Source organism: Pseudochaenichthys georgianus, chromosome 4 (assembly GCF_902827115.2).
Source record: "Pseudochaenichthys georgianus chromosome 4, fPseGeo1.2, whole genome shotgun sequence".
In the NCBI taxonomy this organism is placed as follows: domain Eukaryota; kingdom Metazoa; phylum Chordata; class Actinopteri; order Perciformes; family Channichthyidae; genus Pseudochaenichthys; species Pseudochaenichthys georgianus.
Window position 1 is genome coordinate 26,643,232 of NC_047506.1, and position 18,845 is coordinate 26,662,076.

An 18,845-nucleotide genomic window follows, 5' to 3' on the forward strand; every position below is an offset into this window, starting at 1 on the left:
AGGCCGCACGTTTCCACTTTAATGTGGTCTTTTATTTTGTTATGATTGATATACCTCAAGGGTATAGGTGTTACATTTTAATTGGAGAAAATGTATGTAACTCGTGTTTGTTTGCAATAAATCTTCACAGGTCATTTGTAACTGAATTCCTATAAAACCCATCAACATCCTCTACTTGTTTCCATCTGGAACACATCTCTCCAACTGGGATAATATTACAATGAGTGATGATCACGTCAGTAGTCAAACGGTAAGATTGGTTCTTCTGATGGCCATTTTATTGGAAGAGCTATCCACGACAGTCCTGACTGAAGAGGTTTGTCAACTGTTCTGTTAAACTGTGTGCAACAGAAAGCTCTGCTTCAGAGCACACTGACACTGTAAGCGGAGCCACTCCAAAACACACACACACACCACTGCAAACTGCCAGCATCAGAGCAACACACCTGATGTTGAAAACGCTTGTTTTCGCCACACAGCACTGCAACCAGAATGCCCAAATCCCTCCAATATACACATGCCTATTCCCAAACACCAGGTCTACATACACAGATCAATAAAAAGAGCCAATAAGAAAGGAAAGGAGAGGAAGGAAGTGTCTGCCAGTTTCTTCAAGTTACAATTAAAGCCATTTTAACCCTTAAACCCAGTTTAAGGGTTAAAATGGCTTACATCTTAAACCAAGTTTAAGGTTAAATGATATATTTAAAGCCATTGATTGCTTCTTTATGTTTGATTGAACACTATATATTTTCTAGAACCTGCCGACATCCTGCAGAAGACATTCAGAAAACATAAATCACTTCAACTTGTCAATCAAACACACTACCTCCTGTCTCACCCCTCGTCTCAGGCCTTTCAAATTCTGAGGCTTTCTGGGTGTAGTCTTTATCTCAGAGAGATAGTGGCTCACTAAGTCAGTGCTGAATCGGGAACGGGAGGACGAAGGTGGTGAAGGGGGAGAGGAGGAAGGAGACTGGTGGGGAGCAGGAGGAGAGAAAAAAAACCAGAGGTCAGGACGACACTCTTTATCATGAGAGCCTTTCGGTAAGTTATTCACAGGACTCACAACAAAACATGGATCCGTCATAAGCATGACTCGTGTGTGACTTTCTCTGATGAAGACTGACTCATCATCCAGGCTTGGGGGGGATCATGGGTTTGTGTGAAATTAAGAGCAGTGTGTTAAACAATTAAACTATACACAAACACACACCCTAAGCATGACACATGTTGCAGCTGATGACGCCGACATAGACCAACAGCACGGTTAATGATTAACCAACATGCTCTTTATGAGAGGGGCAAGGTTCAAGCAGTGCATCACAGAATATATTTGAATGGGTTACACACATTGGAAAGGTGACAATAACCTACGACTGGAGATACATCTGAGGAGCAGAGGAAGTTACAACACATGGGTGTTCAGGACGTGACTGATAAAGAACAGGTTTTGCTGCATGGTTGGAATGTTAACTGCAGATGATAATGAGTCTGTGAGGAAGACAACATGGTGATCTTTAAAGTACACAACTGAAAAGTGAATTGACAACCAGCTGAATAAAAAAAGTAAACTCACTCACTGTTAAATAAATATAAATTCTTAAGGCACTATCTTTGACTTCTAGGTCTCTGTACATCATACACCAACAATGAGTTTGTGTCCATACTTTGAAGAATATATAATGTATGAGAACAGTTCAAGTTTGAACGTATTGCAAGTAAAATATTTAAAATAAAGAAATGTTAATAGCTCCCCAGAAGAGGTTGCCCTTTCTTGTGTTTATATAAGCACAGTTGTAATAAATGGATGTTTTTTAATTTCTGTCTTGTATCTTATGCTGAGAAAAGGTTTCTAAAAACATTAAAACAAATAATTAGGCCACAAGAGAATAACTCCAAAAGGGAATTTCCCCTGTTTCACGATCTGATCTTTTGTCGTTGTATTTAGAAACACAGTGGACTATGGTAAATTACGTCACTAGTATGTAGGTGTATTCCTCAATGTGAAACATCTTAATAATAATAATACCTAATTATTCTTTTATTTTGGCTTTTTTTATTTTTTTTATGTGAGATATATGCTGAGACATAATGTGGTGGCCTTAATATTGAAGCATTAGTGTTTAATTTAAAGTCATTTTTATAATCTATTATTTAGCACTTGATTCATTACATTAAAAAGGCAACAACACATACACCCCTCGCTCCTCATACCTTTGGTTTCTTCCCAAACAGCCACAGCTTGTTCTTGGTTTTGCTCATGGGGTGTTTAGGGTCGGACCGTGGCGCCGGGGCCTCTCGTTCTCTCTCTACTTTGGGTGTGCTGCTGATGGTCCCATCTGAACCTGACCTGCTCAGATGCTGACTGAAGTCCTCGAAGGGGAAGTCGCCTGGAGGGTCGAAGCCCGATTTAAACGACTCCACCACAATTATTGAATCCTGGGAAGAGGAGAGGAAATAAATATGTGAGTGGTGTGAAACGAAAAGGGAGGAAATACCAAGTAAAAATATGTTCTGGTTTACTGTTTTTCTCTTCCTTTCCAACATCCTTCGCTCGGCTACATACCTTTCGGCTATCGACAGCTTTGGCAGCAGAAACCATCCCTTCTAGACATTTGGAGACGATGGGAATGACTCTGCGCTCCGCCTCGGCGAAGCTCCGGTACGTCTCACCGAGCTTTACCGTCCGACGTTCGTCCATGTCCTGCAGATTCTGTAACAAGAAGCGGAAATAGAATAAACACCATTAACAAAGTGCTCATAGAAACACTTCTACAGGCTTATTAGCCGTAAACATCCTGTCAGAGTTAGCAGATCCTTTTCCTGGGCACCATTCATACCTAGTCAGTATATTTGAAATGGCTTACATGAGACAAGCTGCTATACTTAACATTTTACAATGTTTCATTCTGCTGGGGCTCTTTAGATAAATAAGATCATATCCAAGAAAAGCCAAACATATATATATTACATCACAATCCACTCTTAAAGACTATCTAAAAGATTATTACTCCAGTTGTTTAAGAGAAAAATCCCATACTGTTGAACAGCTACTTCATTTCATTCACTGAAATGAATTCAATTCTAAGTTTAAAAAAATGTGGTTATTACTGTAATTCAAATCCCTACGAGAAGCTTTACCTTGAAGATGTGTGGTATGGCATTGTTGAAATGTTTCCACTGCTCTCCGTTGAAGTTCTGTAGCTGAGCGGCGTACTCGTTCTTACTCTCGTCGGCCATGTGGGTGCGCAGGTAGAACTGGGCTTTGGCCTGAACCGTGACATTAAACATGAGAACCAAGTTAGCTGGAGCATCAACAACCCCTCGTTTGGTCAACATTACCATGCTAGCAAATGACCGGCATAATAATGATACGAAGGGAAAAGTATCTTGCATTTTCCCCTATTAAAGGATTGTGAGACATTTCAAAGCCGTCACATGGTTTTAACAGAACAAATCCAACATATTACCCCACTCTTAATATATTGTATTTCTTAAGCAAGGATAAAGCCACCTAAAGCTAATTTGTAATTGTCTAATTTGACATTTGACTTGACATTTGAATCCATCATCCTTATTTCCAGAGTTCTTCTGTAAACAACTGTAATTAAACAGTACCTCATGTAGAAAATAAGGCTGACTGCGCTATGCTTTAACCTCTATTTGGAAAGGTTTATTTTCCTCCAAGCTTAAACTTAATCCACCTAGTCTAATTATACAGTAAGTGTGCAGGAAAAAGGGAGCTAGAGTATAATTTACTTTAAAAAGCATAAATTATACAATACTAACTTTGAGAAAAGCAAAATACTAGGTATAAAGGGTTGTAAAAGGGAGTCATTGGTCTTGAAATGTGGATTGTATTACTGAACTGCTCATCCAATAATGTACCGTCTTTGGCCTCGTGCCCGCTATAAACTGAGAGTAAACATGCTGGTGTGTCCAGTGAGAATGAAGAGAGGAGAAGTTAGTTCTCAGTCCAACAAGTTATTTTGAGCAGTTGTGTTTCAGGCAGAGCTTCCTACCTTCTCCACCTCCGATTTAGTGGCGTTGATGTCATTGTCTAACCGATCATAGGTAATCTGGGATTTCTCTGCTTCTTTAGACTCCCTCTCAAACTTCCTTTTACTCTAAAAGAGAGAAACAAAAACAGAAAAGGAAAGTTCATACATCAAGAGACACATTTTCAAAGAGTCTTCAGTGAATTAAAAAAAAAAAAAAATGTGAATGAGTGTTCAGAACAAAAGCCAAGAGGGAGATGAATCAGGCAGGGAGATAGTTCACTTCCTGCCAGCCCATCTGGGTCACATTAGCAGTGCAGGAAACAGAGAATAGCTGAGACGTCGCAGTCCAGTCACCAAGTAGTCACCGTTGAAGTCATGCAGACCACACGCTGAAAATGTGCCAGCGTGAAGTAACTCAGACCTATGGAATCTGAGTGGACATGCATTTCTTATACATGTAATAAGCAGGAATTGGATTTTTAGCACTCCAGGAATCGTGGAAGTTAATTATAAATGTTGTAATGAGCCGATTGTAATAAAACGTTTTTTGCAAACGCATTAAAATGACCTAAGAAGTGAACAAATGGAATATTAGTTGCGTTTGCACGAGCCAAAAAGACCGTTGTCGAGGGCCAAATGTGACACATGGGCTGGTGTACACTGAGGTGTGTGTGTGTGTGTGTGTGTGTGTGTGTGTGTGTGTGTGTGTGTGTGTGTGTGTGTGTGTGTGTGTGTGTGTGTGTGTGTGTGTGTGTGTGTGTGTGTGTGTGTGTGTGTGTGTGTGTGTGTGTGTGTGTGTGTGTGTGTGTGTGTGTGTGTGTGTGTGTGTGTGTGTGTGTGTGTGTGTGTGTGTGTCCTGGCTCCTGTCCTGGGAGGATTGCCAGAAAGAAGAATAGGTCACTGCTGTCTTTTCTCAGCTAGACGCGAATCTTTTCATATTTCTATTACATTTGGGACTAACATTACAGGGGAGCCTATATTACTTATCTTGATATAAATGACATACAATTACCACACATGACGTGCTAGTCTCTTCATTAAATAATGGCATGTGCGGAATTAAACGGGGAAAATGCAACCCCTACTTGTCCTAAAGTACACCTTTGTTTACATTTCTTGCATTCCTTGCGCAACAAGTATGAGTCCAGCTGGCTGTCCCTAGCAGAGGATATTTACACTAAACACTTTTTCTCTGCATCCCCCCTTCTTGAGCCCTCCCTCCCCACTCACATTGTCCATCTGTTTCCAGCAATGATCCAAATGCTGCTGGGCCTTCCTGCCCTCCTGTAGATGCTGCTCATATACACACACAAACACACACACAGAAACGAGACACATTTACACAGGAAAAATCACATAAATAGAGCTCATAAAACACATTCATATGCACATACACAACATAACTGGACTTTGTATCACTGTTACGTACATAAATACAATCCTCAGGAAACAAAAAGAGTCCAGTGAGTAAAGCAGAGAAAGAACACATTCAGACTTACCTGCAAATGAGTTACACATTACATCATTAAGACGATGTTCCATTCATCGTTAGAGCATAATGTTAGGACACTTCACATTTTATACCACATGTCTGATTCAAATATTTTCATAATTTGGCAAAACCATCCCAGCTCAAGGTCTACTCATTAAGTTTTCCTGAGGGCAGATAGTTTTGCAGAGTAGCCATGGAGATGGATGTGTTGACATGCGCTGACGACGACCACATGATGAGGTAATGAGTTCAGAAGAGGCCTGTAGCGGACCTTGGCTTGGGACTGTTTTGTCAAACCAACAATTTGCTTCACTTATAGGCCAACACTGAGGAGAAATCTACTGTGCGGTGCCAGTCAGTGGACCTAGAGTTGGGATGTTTTTAGAAACTATGGTTTTCAAGGTCAGATTTCTAAATGTGTATCATCACATACCAATATTTACCTTCTTTCTTATATTTCAATTCTGTATAGTTTGTCTCTGTATACGTGTCATGGCCTCCACCACTAGTTTTGCTTAAAATCTCTGAATAGATGTTTTATATGTGGAGGGTTCGATAACCATGATAAGCATGAGAATACATTCTGCACATGTTGCTCACTACCTCTTTTAAATCAGCACAGCTATCCACTTTGAATAAAGTATATAGTAATTGTTTTTTCACTGTACTCATTTTCTCACATAATTATATTTTGTGTAAATATTGTCTTAAATTTGTTAGAATAGTCTTAAAATAAAAAATGTAAATAGCTGTTGTAAAAGTAGTGTTTATATTGTACTTCTGTATCTTTGTATGCATGACATATACCAAAGATAATTTGTCGTATGTGTAAACCTACTTGATAATACAAAACAATTCTGAAGAGATGTTACCTACTTAAAAAAAATCTAACTCAAAATAATAAAAAATAAAAAACCAGTGTAATATTTCTCTGTGTGAAGCAGATTTCTTGTTATGGGTAAAATCCTGACTCAGTTCCAATGACATTATTATACAAATATTAAATAAATGTGTTTCTGCAAGTTGCCATTAACTAAAATGACACACTGTCAGTAAATTATAAGACCTCAATAATATAGAAAGTGCACTGTGCCTATAGTGTATCGATTTATCTGGTGCTGATCATCACTAAACAAGAAGGGGGCGCTGTTCTTCCTAAACACATGGATGACAAATGTTTGGGGCCTATGGCCTCAGCAGATGGGGGAAGAAGTAAAAGACAGATGGTTAACATCACATCCAACATATGCATCCCCTTGAGTGAAGCCAAACAGAAAATAAGTGAATATGAGGCGACACACAGGATATAAAGGGCAAACAGCAACATCCGTTTCGTGACAGAAAGCAGCAGGTTCTCTGGGAAACGTGGTCTTGATTATGGATGGATACACTGAACACCAACCTTTTTTGCAATTGTATACAGAGTGCAGTGACTATGGACTGGTTAGTGAACTTACATGCTTCCTCTCAGCTTTGAAGTCTTGGCTGTACCTCATCAGCTCTCCGTACACCTTGTGAGTCATCTCCTCGGCAACCACCTCCCTCTGCCCGGCGTAGTCGTTGAGTTCATTCAGTACGGAGTAGAAAGACAGACATGATGTGAACCTGCACAACAGACACACATCAAACAAGTGATTACCACTGCAAAAAAAACAGGCTTCCTCTTTTTGATCTGTTCACAGAGACATCTGCTGTCCATTAAGAGCTGAAGAGAACCCAGAGCCTAAATGATCATTACTTGGCTGACAGGCAGGTAGGCCATCCAGTTACTTTAATTAATAGCATCTAATGTATGATACGTGTAGTGTATGTATGCAGTGTGATATGTTATATTATTGCATGGATCTCCCGTACGTATCTCTTGAGCATTAAAGGTCCCATGTCATGCTTTTCCGGTTACTACCCGTCCCTTGTGTTATGTAGCTTTTTCTGCATGTAAACGGTCTGCAGAGTCACAAACCCTCAAAGTACACCCTGTAGCGAGTAAAACTCTAACACAGAAAAGACCTGTCTATGCTGCCCCAGAACGCCTCGTTGGGGATTTCTCTTTTTCCATTGTTCTCTTCCTGGGTACAGTGACGTGCCCATACCCAAATGGACCCATTGGTCCAAATGGACCAATCCGTGGAGCCGTTACGTTACGTCCGTGGAGCCATTAGGTTAACCAATCCGCGGACTTCCTCACACACACACGCTCAATCTTTTCTCAGCTGCAGCTCCGCCGATTTCTCCTCCCTGAGACGGCGGGACGCGGCGAGGCTGGGAGTTTGTGTGTGAGCTACTGAGCACACACACAAACTCCCAGCCAGGCTGCGGGTATGTGTGTGTGTTGGGCTGGTTTCGGGCTGGGTTTCGCTGTCTCGCAGACGGCCACTGGGCTCATAGGGAGGGGGGGGGGCAGGAGCTCCAACAAACCGTGTAGGACAGAGTGAATACATATACTATACAGCAGTGACCACCAACTGGCGGCCCGCGGGCCACATCCGGCCCGCCAGACATTCTCATCCGGCCCGCACGACGGGGGTGACTGTGGCGTTGGCGGAGTGGTTACTGCATTCGCCCCCACCCATTTCTTTGTTTACAACGTCTCGTGAGTAAGGTGCAGTACCGGAGTCCAACAGAGAGGCAGCAGCTGCGGGACAGTAGACTGCGTACTGCGAAACCTTCCCTCCCCTGAAGAAGAAGTGATCCTTTGTTGTGAAGAGTCTGGTTAATGCGCTCCGCACCACAGCAGTAGCCCCGCTGTGACAGAGTCCAACAGAGAGGCTGGAGCTGCGGGACAGTAGCCAAGAAGCAGGGTTGGGTTGTAACGGAAAACATAACGGCGTTACGTAATCAGAATACAAACATCAAGTAGGCTTAACTGTATTCAGCTGGCGTTACATTTGAAAAACGAGTAATCTGATTACAGTTACTTTCGTAAACCTGAAGTGAATACATTTTGGAATACTTATTGGAATTATTGGTGGAAAAGTTTCCTCACAAAATGTAATATTCATTACCGGCAGAACTGTGTGCACACTGCACAGCGCTGCAGCATGTCTGTGAGCGAGAGAGAGATGCAGCGTGTCTGTGAGGCCCCGCCCCCGCACGCAGATGAGAGAGAGAGATCTCTTTTTAAATATATTGAAAGTTAGAAACGGAGATGGTTAGATAAAATGTGCAAGATAACGTTTATGTAGCATTTCTTTATTGTCGAAATGATGACATTTCATAACGGGATGAAATCAAAGTGAATGGCCTGCTGCTGCTGAATGCATGGGGCAAGTGACTGGAAAAAGTTTTAAAAGTTATTACATCGTTTCAGATAATAAATAATAATTCATTCTATTTAAGGGCGCCTTTCAAAGCACCCAAGGACACCTTACAATTCATAACATATTCCAAGGAAAGGTTTTAAGACAGTACAAAGAATGCAGTCCGGGTGATGTTTTTTATGTGGGTGCAGATGAGAGAGCTGTCCAGAATGACACCAAGATGTTGTGTTTGAGTTCTTGATAAGCCATGAAAACAGTAAAATAAGTGTCTCCTGTTCACCAAAACATACCCATCTGTTATGGAAAAAGAAAGTATTCCAAAAGTAATCTGAATACTATTTATAAAATTCTGGGCTATATAAAAATCGCTGGCCCGCGATAGTGTCTATTGGTTACATTTCCGCCCTTGGACAAATGTAGTTGGTGATCCCTGCTATACAGAGATGCTGAATGAGAAACCAATGTGAGTTTGGAAAATTGCACAATATAAATCTATTCTAGTCGACCTCAACAATGGAATTATGATCAGTAGAAATGGCCATGACATGGGACCGTTAAGTGAATGGAGTATTGCATGGGAAATAGAAGGAATGGTTTGGCACTGAAGAAAGAGACTGTATTTATTTAATCGAGAATAATTCTGAATCATATCACCACCCTTTCATTTGGGCGAGACCCTTGTAAGCTCAACTTTTGAAGTTTGTGTATGTGATTTTTCACCACAAACAAAAATATTGTGCAGGAATACAATTGTTAATGTATCTAAATTTGACATTTCTACCAAGAATGCTTAGTTCTTGCTGCATCCTCAACATTGGTTCTTTATTGTGGCTGCTTGATGAATCACTTGAGGGTGTAAAACTATTTGGTAACACAAGAAAGGAAAACTAAGAGTGTGTGTCAAGAGTCACATGGCACAACTGTTTCAGAGGGATGGCAGGTAAGTGGATCTGCCACATTATATACATCATATGTTCAATACAGTAAAATAAAAAGGTGTTTTGGAATGATGAATAAAAGTAATACACTTAACAAATGATCTAATTTTACTCACCTCGGCTCCTCTTCTTTAGAGCGTTTAGGACAGTATTTCTTCACCAAGTTCCTGATGGGAGAGAGAGAAGCAGACGCAGGAAGTTACAAATACTGTCCGATATTGTAAGCCTGGTAGGTAAACAGATAAATAGACAAGAGTCACACACACACACACACACACACACACACACACACACACACACACACACACACACACACACACACACACACACACACACACACACACACACACACACACACACACACACACACACACACACACACACACACACACACACACCCACACACACACACACACACACACACACACACACACACACACACACACACACACACACACACACACACACACACACACACACACACACACACACACACACACACACACACACACACACACACACACACACACACACACACACACACACGATCTGAGTATTTTATTAAAGATGAATCGAGAATTTGAACATCAGAGCCTCAGCATGTCCACTCCCTCAGGCTCTGACAGTACACCAGTCAGAAAGTGATTTAACTAGAGAGCAGAGGAATGTGTGTGTTTGTGTTTGTGTGTGTGAGCGTGCGTGTGTGTGTATTTTCAGCAACAAAGAACGGGGTCTTCCTGCAATACATGTTCTGTAAAAATGTGCACGTCCCCTCACACAGAGCTCCATCTTTGATCATACTTCAGACAAGCAGAGTGGAAGTGTGTGTGTGTGTGTGTGTGTGTGTGGTGTGTGTGGTGTGTGTGTGTGTGTGTGTGTGTGTGTGTGTGTGTGTGTGTGTGTGTGTGTGTGTGTGTGTGTGTGTGTGTGTGTGTGTGTGTGTGTGTGTGTGTGTGTGTGTGTGTGTGTGTGTGTGTGTGTGTGTGTGTGTGTGTGTGAGATGTATTCTGAAGGGATTCCCCCCTCTTTGAAATCAACCACTGGGACTCCACTGGTTTTTAATGAGGATTACTTGGTGTGTGCTGGTTGAATTGTCTCATGAGACAGGATTAAGCTAAATAAAAGATATAACCAGCCAACCTTACCTTTATTCTAACACTTGAAATATGTTGAAGAAATTCTTAAATCTTAGTGTTATGTGTATGCTGGATATAAAGACAGGCTGCACAAATCATGCTTGAACATTTCGAACACTTTTGCAGAGCTCAGACTTCAGGAAATGAGTGCATCTGTATTGTGTAACTGATGATGCATTTCAAATTCTTCAGGGCATCCTGACTAGAACACTAGCATGTCAGGGTCCAACATAGGGCTGAACGATTAATAGATTTTAAATCGAAATCGCGATTTTAAATGATGCGATTATCAAATCGCAACGCCTGCGATTTTTTCAAAAAAAAATTGTTTCTTGTGTGTCAGTCATCCACACCAATCAGAAGTGCTGTGCTCCACATGTACCAGCCATTGTTAACCAATCAGAAGTGGCCCATGATAGAAGGTGATAGACAGATTGATCCAATCACCTGCCAAGTATTTTTGAAAGTGCCTGCCCTTTCCAAATGGCTTCCAATGGAGCTTTCCTAGATGCTTTGGTGAAACAACCCATCTGGGTCAGGGTAGTAATGCTCCATCACATGTTTCTATTACAGGGTGAGTCTTAAACTGAAGCTTGACTTTAAAGCAACCCAACGGAAGTTTCATGTAAGTTTAGTTCTTTCACTCGTAGCTCGGGCTGCGGGGGTGCTAGAGACGGGAGCACGTTGATGCGACCTTCCTAGCCAGAGATATGGCCGCATTTTACAATAAACTTCCGTTGGGTCGCTTAAAAACAAATATCACAAATCGAATCGCAATCGCAATATCTGTCAGAAAAATCGCAATTCGATCAGCCCTAGTCCAACATATAGTCTGCCATGTTAAAAAGGGCCCTATTGTGCTTTTTGGGGTTTAACCTGTAGTTGCATTATATAGTGACATCAATATGTAACACTTTTGTGTTTCTATTGGCTAGCACTCCAACACATTGTATGCGATAGACTACGGGGTGGGACATCTCTGAGCAGTTGAGCGATCACAACATCTAACAATCAGAGCAGACTGCGCTCTGGTTTCAGACAGAGGGTGAAAAGAGGTGCTGCAGCACAGGCAGTACGAGAAACATAAAGAGCTTTTTGAACATTAAAGCATGTAAACATGTCAGAGGCACAACATACACATTTGAACCTGAATATGAGCATATATGCATCGTACATAGGGATTGAAATGATACAATATTGAGATGACTGATCACAGCACATCATAAATCCTTATAAACAATAATATCGACAGTTTTTTGTAAAAGTGTGATGTAGGCTATTTTGGGTAAATGCAAAGCTTATCTGCAATTACATTTTGGTTAAACAGAAAAGTATATTAAAATGTGAAGCAATAAAATATGAATATCAGACGGGATACTAGAGATGTGTGTGTGTGTGTGTGTGTGTGTGTGTGTGTGTGTGTGTGTGTGTGTGTGTGTGTGTGTGTGTGTGTGTGTGTGTGTGTGTGTGTGTGTGTGTGTGTGTGTACCTTAGCTGCTTGGCATAGGTCTGCTCTATGTCCAGCCTCTCCTTGACAAACTTTGCATAGCGTTCAATAAAGTCGATGCCCCACTGGGTGTGTTTGTCCAGATTATCAAACTGGTCCTGAAGAAGAAAGAAGGGAGGGAGGGAGGAGAAAGGGAGAGAAATGTTCTTTTACAAAACAATTGACAACATTTTTCAAACATTTTCTGCAACCAAAACACACATTTGAGAAGAATCATTAGATAGTAATAAAACAATAAATACAAATAAAAAGCGAGTTGAAGGAGAAACTTTCTTTTGTCCGACATTAGGGTTAACATTTGGGGTTACATGACTCAGCAGTCTGGATGCTTGTATAAGCCTGTTCCTGTTTATACAAATAAAACACACATGTCCTGCTGCCAGTGACTCAGCAGTTAGTGTTCAATTTGTCAGGGAACCATATTACACACACACACACACACACACACACACACACACACACACACACACACACACACACACACACACACACACACACACACACACACACACACACACACACACACACACACACACACACACACACACACACACACACACACACACACACACACACACACACACACACACACACACACACACACACACACACACACACACACACACACACACACACACACACACACACACACACACACACACACACACACACACACACACACACACACAATACCAGATTAAAAGTGATCCAGAACAAATTATGATAGATCCACGTGCAGATTCAGTTCATGCTTTATAAACATTACAAAAAACCAACGCTATTATAAATATGAGGATTACAAATTGATAAAATGATCCAATCACAATATGGTGAATCAGTTATGTTCACGTGACGTCTACAAGATATTACTGCGTGTGTGTCTTCAGGATTGTTAGACTGGCAACAATGGCTCTGCTCAAGAGGAAAAAGACAATCATTTACAGCCCCTGAACACACACATACACACACACACACAGGGATTATAGCAGCTTTGTTATCAGATGTCTATTTGAACACACAATAAACAATCTCCACCCTTTCCCCACCATGCAGCCTTGACCTTCATAATGCGAGAAATTACCAATTTAAGATGAATCATTTTACAATATGTATATGTGCATGTTCTCTCAGTCCTAGGGAGGATTTGACAGCACGTGTTCAGTGCCTGGATGATGCTTTGTATGAATGAATTCAGAGAAGCATCCACCACACACACAAATATATATTTTTATCACTGCTCCGCACTCACTCACACCCAGCACAAACACTTATCTGCTTCCCATTGGGGTGTTTTGTGGGTCCTTTAAGTGCTTTGTTTAAGTGCACCACAATGGTGGTAACAAGACAGGCTCGGATGGTTCTTTTTGGCCTTTTAACCCTGAACTCTCCAGCCAAACTGGACATAAGAGTTTCCAGGTAAAGGTGCATATACTGATCTAAATGTCACTAATGCACACAAAGAGACACCAACACTTTCAGAAACAATCAAGAAATTACAACACTAAAAACAATCGTAGTCAGCATTGTGTCACGTATAGATTCACAAGTGGCTCTACTGTAACAACAATCTGTGTTAAGTGTGCTGCCCCACCTACCACTCTTTATACTTCTCTGCATCTTTCTGTTTTTGTGTCAACACAAACCAAGGCCCGGACAGGAGCAAATAAGGGTCGCCATGGGAAATAGGAGACAGCTGACCTCCTTGTCGGCTCAGTCATCATTTTCTTCAAATACAAAAAGACAGAAGGGCGGCCATGTTGCAATGTGTCTTTAGTAGGGCTGCTCAATTAATCATATTTTAATCGCAATTACGATTTTGGCTTGCAACGATTATGAAAACAACATAATCGAAATAAAACGATTACTTTTTTATTATTATTATTTATTTAAAAAAATATATATTATTTTTTGTATTGTTTTTTTTCAATTGAATTATACTTAAAGTTCAGGGTAATCAACTGTTAAAAACATACTACACTTTTTTTTTCAATAAATTGATGTTTTCAAAGTAAATGGATCATCGTTTTTAAGAATTGTGATATCAATGATTGACCCAAATAATCGAAATGATGATGTTTGCCATAATCGAGCAGCCCTAGTCTTTAGTCACTTGTGTTTTCGGAGAGTGTGTGTTGAGTAACCTGTAACATTTGAAAGGTGCACAGACAAGACTCTTGGGACTTTTGGGTTTGATCCCATGTCTAGCATTTGCCCTGCTGAAGTGTCCTTGAGCAAGACACTGACAGTTCAATTTGTTGGATCAATGTAAAATAATTTACCATATCATACAGACCAATTGAACACAATAACCTTCTTCCAAATAGAATTAGAGCAACATGTCAGGCTGCATGAATGAAGCTGTCTCATGTTTCCTCTGTTTATGTAGCCAATGCTGAATGCACATTGAGGTCCAACAAAAGCCTGGGATAATATTTCCAATGTGATCTGGAGAACATTTTTCTGATTCAAAAACTGAAAGCAAGAGAACGCCTGCAGTCGAAAAGGAGCCATCAATCAAAGAAAAGGCTGACAAAATGAAGCCACTGAGAAGAACAAAAGGGCCCCAGCATGTTAAAACAAACCAGTGTCGGGGGTGAAACATGGAGTAAACAGCAGCCAATGGTCTCTCCTAGGCCTGACGCCAGTTTTTATCAGCAGGAAAGAAGTTGAAAAATATCTCAGTGGTGCAAACTAGAGCCAAGTGTTTAGCAGCCAATTTCAAGCATATTTTGCTGTTCGACCACAAATATTTAGCTCGTAAGGATGCAGCCAAGAACCAAGGAACGTATCTGGATGCCTGTTATTTTGTTTGGTCTTTATCCTTTGCATCCTGCCAGTCTAGTTGCATCTGCAAAAATACCCAGCAGCCCTTCTGTTGCAAGTCTGGCCTGCAAACATGCCTGTCCAACTCCTTTCAGCCGGCTGTGTGTCTGGTTGCGTCAGCCTGTGTGACGCTGTCTATGAATAAGTAATAGAGTATGAGCTCATTGTGGCAAGCTGAGCACAAAGTGGCTCACTGGGGAAATGACAGCATCTTTGTGCTCCGGGTCTCTCAGCCCCCAGGAAAGGTAGGAGGAAGATGAAATGATGAGGATGGTTTTTGCTTAGCTGAAGGAAACAAAGAGTAGGAATACAGCCTGCATGCAGCACCTGCAATTTAACTAATCCTGTCCGTTCAGTCTTCTTTTCTTTGGCATTCAGACCTCTCACTCCAGTTTAACATTATGAAGCGAGCAGTTGTTACTTCCTTATGGTACAATAGCTGTCCAATATCTCATTGCTATGTTGCTAAATTGTTCCTCAAAAAAAAGAAGAGTCAGAAATTAATCTTTCAGCATTTTCAAATAAGCCTGGTGCCAATATTTTTGATAGTTTTAGTTTGTGCAAATACAGGTTGCCAATAACCAAATCTGTTTTACTACATTCCAATATTTTTTTCTTTTAAATAAAATCAAGATTTGTATTTTGGCACATCCATTAAGGCAGGGGTTCCCAACCTTTATTGTGCCAAGGACCGGCAGATACATTAAAAAAAAATATCACGGACCGGTTGTCAATATTTACTCACCAGCAGGTAGCAACAGAGGCTAATTGTATGTATCCAAAACATATTACCGGTGTCGTTTTTTGGTTTTTCGGCAAAACGGAAAACCAAAAAACCGACGTTATTCAGTTTTAAACCAAAACAGGAAAACAGATAAATCAACGTTTTGGTTTTGTTTGTATGATTTACGGATAATCCAGTGAATGCTGGCAAAACGAGGAGATGGCGCATTATGAAGGAGATGTCTGGTTGCCAGGGTGTGTGTGTGTGTGTGTGTGTGTGTGTGTGTGTGTGTGTGTGTGTGTGTGTGTGTGTGTGTGTGTGTGTGTGGTTAACACGTAGCAGCCTGCAGTCCCTCTTAAGCTCTTCTGATGAAGGTAAACACAGTGAAGGCTGTGCGTAAAAAGGCACAGCTCTCGGCGCGCTGGTGCTCCTCTTCTCAGAGGCGGAGTTACACGTCCCGCTGCCTCCTGATGCTGCAGCCATTTCATGAAGTGAAGGAGGTGTTCCTTCTATAAAACAGCTGCAGGAAGCAGATACTGTGAGAGTCACGGACATGAATTCATAGATCAAGGCAGACTGGTTTACAGACTCTCCTGGTTTGCCAATCCGGTGCTTAAACAAATAGCTCTACAACCTTGGCCGACATGTCCTTAAAATTACATTACATTATTACATTACATTTAGCTGACGCTTTTATCCAAAGCGACTTACAATAAGTGCATTCGACCAGGAACATACAAACTTGAAGAAAACAGAATCATAAAATGAAGTACGAGTTTGAAATATATCTCAAATAATGTATGCACTGCCATTTCCCCACATAAACATAACAGTCTGCAATGAAACGGTTGTCTCCTGTGCGCTCCACTTCCTACTTGGCGCACTGGTAACTTTCTCGTGCGAACGAGAGGCTGAGACCTTAGGCTGAGCCGTCGAAAAGCTATTGCATGATATTAATAAGTACTGCTGAAAAAACAACAGACTCATATCAGCTGATCCCAGCTAGCAACACAAAGGTGCACCAATAGCCATGTTATCAGTAACAACAATTATACATCCCGTCACATAATCACAGGAAGAGATGTCTCCACAAACACACCCTCCACCGCAGTGCAGGGGGTTGATGTGCAATGTGTACTGGATTGAGAGAAGCAGGATTCATCCTTATTGTTCCAGTCTTCAGATGGGGCAGCTATTCTGCATGCTTATCACAAAACTGTCCTCCAGGCAGATTATTTAAATATTTCTTCCATAAGAAAACACAAGAAGACTAGAGATGTCAGAAGCAGAGAACTTTAGAGACAACATGCAGTGTTTCCCCTAGGTTTACTGCTTTGGGGGGGGGGGGGCTGTCTGAGCGGGGTGGGGACGGTGGCATTAGAGGAGCTGTGGATTATTGTTATTAATTAATGCATCAGAGTTTCTTACCCCCTGATCCCACCGGAAGCGTCTGCGCTGCGCTGCGCTGCCCTCCTGCGTCATAACCCACCAGGCGCGTTTCAAAACTTTGCGGAAGCGGAGCGTCGTGTGTGCAGCCTCGCAGTTGTTGGATGAACGTTCCACTTCCTGCCTGCGCTGCGCTGCGCTGCGTTGCGTCAAAAATAGGATTCATCCTATATTTTAGAAATTCCTTGCGGCGAGGAGCTTCTGGGACGCTTCGAGCCGCCGCGGCGCAGCGGGTCTAGTGGAATAGCACCCATTGACTAGAGTGGCCGCGATCGCTAAAAACGCTGGTGGGATTAGGGGGTTAGGGTCAAAAACACTAAACTCACAACTTAAAATGAAAGTGTTTAGTTTATTTAATAAAAGAGAACATGTTCAATGTGAAAAGTGACAGTAGATATAGATTAGTTGCAATTTGGTGCTATATATTAAAAACATTTTAGAATTACAATTTAAAAAAATAATAATAATCTTTTCTTTTTTTTAAACACCTTGAATTTCAGGGGGGGCGCGGCGCTGCGTTTGCAGGGCGCAGCGCCCCTCCAAGACAATGGTAGGGGAAACACTGACATGTATTGTTTGGCATGCTTCATTTAAAGAGGACATGAGATGTCCTAGCTGTTACTTGCAAATCATTCTAGAAAATGTTGTAATAATTGTTTTCAAAATGGGTATAAGTATGTTATAAAGTACAACAATTAATTCTCACTTCATTTTAAATAAATAAATGGCACAATTCACTTCATGTTTTTTGTAGTAGCTAAATCCCCACATTTCAATAACAGTTTGTATATAGATTTAGGAACTGCTATTTAAATTGGGACAGAGTGATGATTCAGCCAGCCTGGTGCATCGGTTAAACAGCTTATTGCATATTTGTATCTTTGGAAGAAAAATGGGACTATATGATGGATAATATATTGTCTAAGAAAAAGCTCTGGCCGGGTTATTTATTAACTGTTAAATGTCCGGCTTAGATCATAACTTTGACTCAAATGAAATAATTTGAGGGGTATATATAAAATGTTATTGTGTTAAGTTTAACTGTGTTTCGGTTGGGTTTTAATGTTGGATATGATAACTACACAATCCCATTTTTTTAGCCTGATTGGACAAAAATCACTGACCGGTGAACAATAATATTTCTTTCCTTCCTGGATTCAAACCCAAAAATTGGGTCACAGTTGTACTTCCGCTGCGAGTCTCACTGACAAAGCCGCTGCTCTGATTTAATGAGCTCCGAACTAAGGGTGAAAGAATAAATTAGTAATTTAGCTCCCAGAGGAGGAAAGCTCAAGACACCCTGTGTGTAGATCCCACAGTCGCCTGTACACCAATCAGGCCGCTAGACAGCCCTTTCTTGAGCCAATCGGAGACCTAGACAGCCTGTGTGTGCATTCCATGGGAGAAGCCAGGTTAATTAGCATAGAAAATGCTGCTAGGACAAAAGATGAATTACACAGCGGCATTCCAGAGCAGACACACACCCACACACAAACACAGACTCACACACCAGTGCAC

At 41.3% G+C, this 18,845-nt stretch overlaps 1 protein-coding gene across 3 annotated transcripts in view; it reads right to left on the minus strand.

Annotated features, from left to right (window-relative positions):
* fnbp1l (formin binding protein 1-like) overlaps nucleotides 1–18,845 on the minus strand; it is a 65,374-nt gene that overhangs the window by 9,148 nt on the left and 37,381 nt on the right. For 2 of the 3 annotated variants that reach the window (XM_034080763.2, XM_034080762.2), the window contains exons 2-9: nucleotides 12,317–12,432; nucleotides 9,808–9,858; nucleotides 6,954–7,101; nucleotides 5,235–5,297; nucleotides 4,026–4,130; nucleotides 3,145–3,273; nucleotides 2,570–2,716; nucleotides 2,218–2,442 (exon numbers count right to left, since the gene is read on the minus strand). In XM_034080763.2, coding sequence (XP_033936654.1) covers nucleotides 2,218–2,442; nucleotides 2,570–2,716; nucleotides 3,145–3,273; nucleotides 4,026–4,130; nucleotides 5,235–5,297; nucleotides 6,954–7,101; nucleotides 9,808–9,858; nucleotides 12,317–12,432 — 984 coding nt within the window. Of the gene's footprint in view, nucleotides 1–841; nucleotides 995–2,217; nucleotides 2,443–2,569; nucleotides 2,717–3,144; nucleotides 3,274–4,025; nucleotides 4,131–5,234; nucleotides 5,298–6,953; nucleotides 7,102–9,807; nucleotides 9,859–12,316; nucleotides 12,433–18,845 lie in introns of all 3 variants that reach the window. The other variant, XM_071202941.1, reaches the window with a different exon arrangement.